Source organism: Helianthus annuus, chromosome 6 (assembly GCF_002127325.2).
Source record: "Helianthus annuus cultivar XRQ/B chromosome 6, HanXRQr2.0-SUNRISE, whole genome shotgun sequence".
Taxonomy (NCBI): domain Eukaryota; kingdom Viridiplantae; phylum Streptophyta; class Magnoliopsida; order Asterales; family Asteraceae; genus Helianthus; species Helianthus annuus.
In genome coordinates, this window is record NC_035438.2 from 7,055,577 (window position 1) to 7,064,413 (window position 8,837).

The window sequence follows — 8,837 nt, forward strand, 5'->3', positions numbered from 1 at the left end:
AGTATAGTATAGTATTAGTTATAGTATAGTTATAGTATAGTATAGTATAGTATAGTATATGTATAGTAATAGTATAGTATAGTATAAGTATAGTATAGTATAGTATAGTATAGTATAGTATAGTATAGTATAGTATAGTATAGTATAGTATAGTATAGTATAGTATAGTATAGTATAGTATAGTATAGTATAGTATAGTATAGTATAGTATAGTATAGTATAGTATAGTATAGTATAGTATAGTATAGTATAGTATAGTATAGTATAGTATAGTATAGTATAGTATAGTATAGTATAGTATAGTATAGTATAGTATAGTATAGTATAGTATAGTATAGTATAGTATAGTATAGTATAGTATAGTATAGTATAGTATAGTATAGTATAGTATAGTATATAGTATAGTATAGTATAGTATAGTATATTATATTAAATATAATAACTTAAATATTATTTATTCTATATGTATTAATTAATTCCTAAGAATAATTCATTTTTTTGAACTACAAAGAATCTCACATATAAATTCACCCTACTCAGGGCTATGTTCAACGTTGATTTTTCTGAATTTGGCCTTGATTGCTACTTAGCACGGTGTTTGATAGTCACACATTTGACCCCTCAGGGTTTTTTTTTTCTTTTAGTGAAATGTTTTTTTTCTTCCTCTCAACTTTTTAAGTGTTCGACTTTGCCTCCATTTTCTAAATACACTTTGACTCCCTTGACTTTCTAATACTTAACATGGTTTTACGGGCACCCAGCATCGCAACACAAGAGACTCAATACTAGTTATATAATAATAATATTAAAACTTTGTAGAGGTGTATGATTAAAGTTATCAACTTTTGTATATAAATCGAGTTAAATAAAAGAAAACATTTAATAAAGAATGTTTAAAAATTACAAAATGATATATGATTAAAGTTATCAACTTTTGTAAATTTCAATATATTTATATGTTTTATTAAAATAAGCTATTGTTAAGTAAAAATGGTTGAGCTCTGTTTCTTAACATGGATTAACTTATGTTGGCAAATGTTGTGTACCAAGGCTACACAGTATAGAGGTGCTCTTTTGTGCCACTCTCGTTAGTTCAACTCACACACATATTAGAAGATAATGTTAGCACTTGACTAGATGTCACGTTATGAATCGAATGCAACATCATTCTTTAAACTTATTTTGAACGACAAAAAATCTCATGTGTAAACCCACCCTGCTTGGGGCTATGTCCAAAGTCGACCCCTCAACTGCCATGAGACCGTGCCCCCTCACTAAAACAGATGTTAGAATCATTTGGCAAAAAAAAAAAAAAAATACAAGCCAGTACTAAAGATAGATGGTTTTAAAAAGGTATTTCGCCGGCTAACATATAACTATCTTTGTGATCATCAAAGGTTAAATTTAAAGATTTTTACAGCATTGTATCAACCTTAGTTCCATTTCACCTTTACAATTATGTAGAATTCATCGAAAAGCGACGCTAAAATCCGTTAAGCAAAATTAAAAAGCTTAAAGCTTCCAAATTAACTACCCGTCTAACAAGTTACGCAAAGGCCAAAAAAACACGCATGTACCGATTATTCATGAAAGAGTCTACTCTGGTGCTGGATAACAATCACACTAACATCATGTCTCCTTTAAAAACCTGAACACACATGATAAATAAATTTAAAAAAACGGATGTGAAAGCTTCTGACACGACACGAACCTAAAACGAAATTCGTGGGTTTGGGTTTAGTTTAAACATGTTCGGGTCAGTCTCAGGTTGAACCCGCAAACCCGTTTAGCTAAACGGGCCAACCCAGTCGGGTTGGCGGGTTGACCCGTTTAACCCATTTATATCATATTATGCTTTTTTTACAATATGTTTTATGTTATAAATTAAATTGGGCATCACTTTTTTGCCGTAATTATAACTTAAAAAGAGAAATTGACATAAGATTTGATAATTTAAATATAATTGAATTACATACGTTTGTGTTTTTTTAAGTAAATTTTAATTTCGATATAATAATTTGTAGAAAAAATTAAAAAATTCGGGTTGAACAGGTCGTGTTCGAGTCAACCCGTGAATAATCGGGTCGTGTTCGGGTTTATATGTATGACACGATTTTCGGGTTCGTTTAAAATTTTCGGGTTTGGGTCGGGTTAAACCCATAAAGAAAGGGAGAAAAGAAATGTGCAGAAGAGTACCTGAGTAGTCCACAAATCGGCACATAATCAACCGAATGTGTCGATCAGATCCGCTTCCTTCGGTTGGTAAATCACCTTCTCAAACATGTTTCGAAGCTTGTCGTGGTGCACCATTTCTTCCAAAATCTTGTCTTTCGAGACGGTAGATGATATTTTAGGGTTGGAACTGTCTTTATTTTCGGACGAAAAGACCAACTCAGATAAATGACTCTTTTCAACTTGTCGAATATACTTCTCACTCTCCATTGAACCGGTGACAAGATGGTAAACATGAACAACTTTCTTTTGACCAAGCCTATAAGCCCGGCTTATAGCTTGTCTTTCAACCGATGGATTCCAATGCACATCAAGCAACACAACTCGTGAAGCACCGACCAAATTGATCCCCTCGGAACAAGCCTTAATTGATGCAAGAAGTACCTTTACTTCGCTTTTAGGATCATTGATCGTGTGGATCGAACCTTGCCTCAGTTTCTCTTCTTGCTGCCCGTCCATGTACAAACACTCTCTTCCTTCATCCCAACCGAGATTCGTTTTCAGAAGTTTGATTATAAATTCTAACGGCTTAATGTACCGACTGAAAACCAAAACCTTTTCGTTATGCGCTATACTTAGCTGGATAAGTTCCATTAAAAAGTTGGTCTTAACTCCAGCGCTCGGATCGTTCTTAAACACTTTAAGCATCTTGTGCAACCCGCCTACGTCACACGAGCTTTCGGGAAGCAACGAAGGATGGACAGATACTAACGACATTATATGGTCTTTTTCAATAGTCAGTTTTGATCCCAACATCCTGTTAAGAAGCGTTTGTTGCGTTTTGGTCGGCTTTAGAACAACCAACGCATCCCTTAGCCCAGGGAGTCGTTCTTGAAGAATTGTTCCTTTATGCACGTGAACAAACGGGTCAATCATGGCTTTAAGTTCTAGTAGTTTTTGTTGACTTTTCTTAACCGAACTTGTGATGGAATCCCATTGACCTTTCGCTGTAGTGTGCTTCCATCCACGTCTTTTACCGGAATACACACCGTTTAACGATGAAATCCCGAAAGATAATGAGGGATTCACCAGACAGAGGGTGTTATACAACTCATCGAAATTGTTCTGAAACGGAGTTCCGGATAAAATGATGCTCCTTTTAGTTTTGACGTTAAGCAACGTCTTCCACATATGACTTTGGTCATTGCGAGGCGTATGGCCTTCGTCGAGTACTAAAAGTGTCGGGACTTTAAGAAGAAAGTTTTTCATCTGTTCCTCTGCGACATTGCTTGCGTCTCGTTTCCGTTTTCCTTCTTCGCCAGCAAGGCTTTCGAACAATCGGTAAGTGATTCCTAACACGCTTGGCGTTTTCTTCCACGATAACAACTTTAGTAAACGAAGGCCACGTTGGCTTTTTATCTTTCCGGCATTTTTCAACAGAGTGACGGCTATTTTATGTTCTTGACCGGAACGCTCACGAACGTTCATATTGAAAAACGGAAAATCCGCATTCCATTTTTTAAACTCTTCTTCCCATGTAAGAAGCATAGACCGCGGGGCGATGATTAACGGTCTAGAACTCGGATACATTTTCAAGAACGCCTGAAGAAAAACGATTGTTAGACGGCTTTTGCCGGTTCCAGGAGCGTGAGAAATTATGCATCCACTTCCGCCAGTAGGAAGTCGTTTCTCTAACTTATCGATGTAAGTCCCTCCAGCTATTTTAGTCCACATGAATTCAAAACCGTCACGCTGATGTGGATACATGGACTCTTTAACACCAGGAACCAAGTCCCAAACTGTCCCTTTCTCGTATTCACCCCCTTTAAACTCGTGATGTCGCTCTTGATGATGGTCCGGCAAATTAATGTCGGAAAGCTTAACGTTGTCGGTTTTGTCATGGTCATGGTCATGGTCATGGTCATGGTCATGTCTGCCATGCCCGCCTCTTCCGTTCTTACTCTGCATAAAACGAATTAAACAACATATATAAACAAAAGACAAAATAGTTTAGTTAATAATAAGTTGCAAATATAGAAATATAAGAGAGAAGACTAACCAAAGGGGGTAAAATATCTCTAACTTCCATCTCAACAAAAGAACAATATCTACAAACTATCCCGAATTCATCGTTAATATTTAGCGCGTGTTTTCCACGTCGACAACGCGTAGCTTGATTTGCATCATCCGCAAAGAAGTCGGAATCACATCTAACCTGTTATCATTACAGCAATTCAGAGATATATATTATATTATATAACAAATTACAATAACCAAAACAGAACACACATCATTAAATATCCGTATTAACAAATGAAAACTTACCCCACGAGTGTCGGATGAGCCGATTTCTGATAACTGTAAGCACATGTTCAGCTCATCGAAAAGCCCATCGACTTCCATCTCACTTTCTAATTTCTCCGGCTTTATATCCTCTTCGTCTTCAAACTTAAACTTATACGACAATACTTCGTCAACCTGAGTTTTTTCTATAGGAATGTCTTCCGGAAGAATGTCTTCCGGAGGAACGTCAACGTACTTTTTAAGCACGTTATCTCCATCACCCTCCTCCCTTATTGCATCTGTGAGAATCTCCATTACGTTAATTTTACCAAAATGGTAGTTTATTTTGCTTGTGCTCGTCCCAACATTTTCGGGGCCCTTTTCGTCAACTATTTCCCAAAAACTATCCTCAACGCCTTTGTTACTATTTCTAGCGATACCATGTGAAGATTCTGCATCAGTCCGCCTCTTTTTCGACTGCCCCTCTTTGCTGCTACCACCACGCTTTTTACTAACCACACGCTCAATATCAATAACTTTCTGAATCTTCTTTTTAGGTTCACAATCATCTAGTGTTTCCTTTTGAAGCAGTTCCCAAAACCTCTCGCCAAGATCGTCATTGTTGTCATCGTCTTCTATCTCCGACGCACTAAAGCCATCATCCTCCATTGCATGTCCATCTTTTTCACCAACCTCACACTCACTGGACGAACTCAAACTAATAACGTCGTTATCTCGTGCAACATTATTATCCGTAACCGGCTCTATGTCCGGCAAATTACTACCATCCTCTTCGGGTGACACCGGCTTCTGTCGGTCATTATCTTCCTCTTCGAATGACTTTTGACCCTGCACCTTAGCATCAGCATCTGTTTGAATGGAGTCCACCTTTACCTCGTTGCTTTCCACACGAGAGCTATGTGAGGGATCGTAATCATCCAAACATGTAGGATCATCACCCAAGAACATTATACCTTCCACCTCATCATCCTCGTCGCTTTCACATATTTGAAAACCGGATGAAAGCCGAAAACCACGTGAACTCAAACTGCTATCTTTGGCATCTTTGTCAAACTCGTCACCATATCCCCCTTTCCCTTTTAAACAATCACCGTTCAAAGCAGTAGTATTATTCATAACCGCCGTTTCTAATTCATTTTCAGCATTCTCAGAACCATGACCAATCTCTTCACTTGCACAATCCTCTTCAACTCCAGAGCTAACACGCGTCTGCACACCATCACCATCTGAATCATCATCATCAATCAAAAAAACTTCCCCCACATTCTTACCCCTCGATGAACCTATCTCTGCTTTCTTCCTCCCTCGAACCGCCTGCCTCGTTCTCCGTGCCACAGCATTAATCCCATTCCTGCTCTTACCCCCATCACTACACTCTAAAACCTCACTCGATTTTCTAGAACTCTTATCCTTCGAATTCTCGCCACCGCCACCACCGCCAGTACGCTGCCTTCCGTTACTCTTCTTCTGATTATACTCTTGATAAAGCTTATCGTAACTCGCACGCGTCCGCTGATAGATCTTCGTCTTCGAAAAATCCATCACAGAATCAACTCAACTCACTCCACTACATCACACACTTCAAAACAAAACAAAACAAAAAAACACATTCAACAATTTATAAAAAATAATTTACAAAATTATAAAACCTAATTAACACACACCGGACAATCAACAACAGCATTAGCACATATCAATCAATCAAACAAACAAACAGTTGAATATTCTTATCGAGTGAATTAAATTAAACTAAATTAAATTGAACAAACCTAATAACAGAACAATCAATTAATCAAACACAGTGTACGGAGGAGAACAATGACGTCATCAGCCGATAGAAAACAAGCATAATGATGATCCGGAGTGTATCGAATAAATAAATAAATAAATAAATACCAAACGGTGACGAAAATAGACCTAAATCGGAGAATAAAATCGGAAAAGTAAATGCAATGGTAACCGTGGAAGATACGACGGCGTATCGGTGGATTGAAGAGGAAGAAACGGCAAGAATAATGGCGAATCTGGTGGTTGTTCGGCCCAAAATCAGAATGAGCGGGGGCGCATAATAGTGAAAATATTATAATTATGTTGATTGACAAGTGAAAGCGTGGCTCCTTTTATTTACTTTTTTGGATTCTGCACAACCGATGCTTATGTTGACCGCTAGCAGTAGCAAGCTATAGGTTTAGTTTAGAGGGTTTTTTTTTTTTTTTTTTTTTTTTTTTTTTTTTTTTTTTGTGAGCGGTTAGATAGACTCTTTGAATTCGTGTAGGTAATTAAGATTGGTTTAATTATGTATATACGTGTTCAGATGTAAATTTACCTTATTACTATATATACGTGTTTAGATATAAATTTACCATAAATAAGTCGTATCTAGGGTTGATTTGTGATTGTATTTGATTATTTTTTTATATAATTTTATATAAAATCAAAATAATAGATTATACAAAGAAAACAATATTTGTACTTTATATAATTACCAAAAATAAGTCGTATCTAGTGTTGATTAGTAATTGTATTTGGTATTATTTTCAAAGAAAACTATATTATACTTTATGTAAAATTTGAAAAAAGTAAAATAGGTAGATAAAAAATCTTGTAAAATTTGAAAAAAGTAAAATAGGCAGATAAAAAAATCAGAACACTTATAATAATGGGGTATCTTGTCGTAGCAATGTAGCCGGCTTGTGGGAAGATATTATTTCGGTTGAAATTGACATTAAGAAAGCGGGGGTGATAAATGTGATTGGCTCGGGATTAGAAGGTATAAATGTTGTTTTCTCTATTGCGAAGTTTAGGGAGGAGATTAGTGATTTAATAGGGGCAAAGGTCGATGTGGGAGCGTTTAAATGGAAGGGTGGGTTTCAAAAAAGGTATTGTATTTTGTTTGGATGTTGTGTCTAGGTTGTATTCCTTTAGCAGAGTCTCTTCGGCGGCGTGGCATTGATTTAAGTGAGAAATGCAATGACCCTTTCTTACATCCCAATAAACTTGACATAAGATCGATATCTTCTTCATTAACCCCTATCCCGAAAAGATTAGATTTGTTAAAATTAATCTTTAAATCCGAGCAAATATGGAAAATCCTCAAAATTCTAGCCACCGTCTTAATATTCTCCTCACTCCATTCCCCCAAAATGAGAGCGTCATCAACATAAAGAAAATGCGACAAAATAGGTCCCTCATTAGGAGTTTTAATTCCTTTAAAGATCCCCAAGTCACTAGTATTCGAAATAAGACGAGATAACACTTCCATGGCAATTAAAAATAAAAACGGAGAAAGGGGATCTCCCTGCCGCAAACCCTTTTGGCATTGGAACTCAAACGTCGGCGCCCCGTTAACTAAAACGAACGATCTAGCCGAAGCTAAGATGCCATTAATCCACATACGCCATTTATCCAGAAACTCCATTTGGGATAGAATACCGATTATGAACTTTCAGTTGACGTTGTCATACACTTTCTCGAAATCAATCTTGAATAAAAAAAAAAGCCTTTTTCTTTCTATACTTCAACCAAGATAGAACTTCATTAAGCATAAACGGACTATCAAGAATGTACATGTCTTTAACAAAAGCCGATTGAGAAATATATATATCACCCTGCCAATCACCTTCTTTAACCTGGATGCAATGATTTTCGAAATAACTTTACTGATAACACAAATGAGGTTAATGGGTCGATAATTCTTTAGGTTAGTAGGGTCCTTGATCTTGGTTATCAATGTAATAAAAGAGGACCCGCTCCCTCGGTTAATATTACCAGATTCGAAAAAGTATTTCATAATATCCCCAAAATCTTTCTCGAAAATAGCCCAAAACTTCTTGATAAATCTGAAATTAAGGTCGTCTGGGCCGGGGGCTCGATCTGACCCACATTCGAACATCGCGTCCTTGATCTCCGTAGCCGAAAACGGGATTATAATATCCAGAGCCTCCTCATCAGATAGCCTTCTCAAGCAAACGCACTGCACTCCTTGTCTAGAGCAAACCCTTTCATAAAAAAGATTCCTGAAGAAAACATAAATTTCTTTTTTAATCTTTGTCGGCTTTTGGACCCAAACACCATCATCTGTGAGACCGTGTATGATATTGGACGCCTTTCTTCTATTAATAATCCCGTGAAAAAAGGATGAGTTATCATCCCCATCAATCGCCCACCGGATCCTAGATCTTTGTTTGAGATATTTCGCCTTGTTATATTCAATCACCCCCAAACCTTTTTTACATTCTGCCTTAATCCAGTCTTCTTCTTCCGTAAGGTTTCTGTTTTCCAAAAGAAGATACATTTTGTTCCTATCTGTTTTTCTAAATATCCTATGGAGGAACAAGCAGAAGTCACTGGAAGTCAAAAGG

The 8,837-nt window shown here is 36.8% G+C and overlaps 2 protein-coding genes across 4 annotated transcripts; both read right to left on the reverse strand.

Annotated features, from left to right (window-relative positions):
- Nucleotides 1–1,356: 1,356 nt before the first annotated feature.
- Nucleotides 1,357–6,621, reverse strand: LOC110864523 (SNF2 domain-containing protein CLASSY 4). Of its 3 annotated transcripts, none has more exons than XM_022113608.2 (5): nucleotides 6,437–6,621; nucleotides 4,498–6,055; nucleotides 4,232–4,387; nucleotides 2,197–4,134; nucleotides 1,357–1,648 (listed from the first exon to the last, which is right to left on the reverse strand). In XM_022113608.2, exons 2-4 carry the CDS (start codon nucleotides 6,016–6,018, stop codon nucleotides 2,224–2,226), a joined length of 3,588 nt encoding a protein of 1,195 aa, XP_021969300.1. In that variant the 5' UTR covers nucleotides 6,019–6,055; nucleotides 6,437–6,621; the 3' UTR covers nucleotides 1,357–1,648; nucleotides 2,197–2,223. The 3 variants fall into 3 exon arrangements, with proteins under 3 accessions (XP_021969300.1, XP_021969301.1, XP_021969302.1); XM_022113609.2 differs by having other exon boundaries at nucleotides 6,394–6,621; XM_022113610.2 differs by lacking the exon at nucleotides 6,437–6,621 and adding an exon at nucleotides 6,246–6,387.
- A 706-nt stretch (nucleotides 6,622–7,327) lies between these two features.
- Nucleotides 7,328–7,894, reverse strand: LOC110944320 (uncharacterized mitochondrial protein AtMg01250-like). The gene has a single exon (XM_022185981.1). It carries the CDS (start codon nucleotides 7,892–7,894, stop codon nucleotides 7,328–7,330), a length of 567 nt encoding a protein of 188 aa, XP_022041673.1.
- Nucleotides 7,895–8,837: the final 943 nt, after the last annotated feature.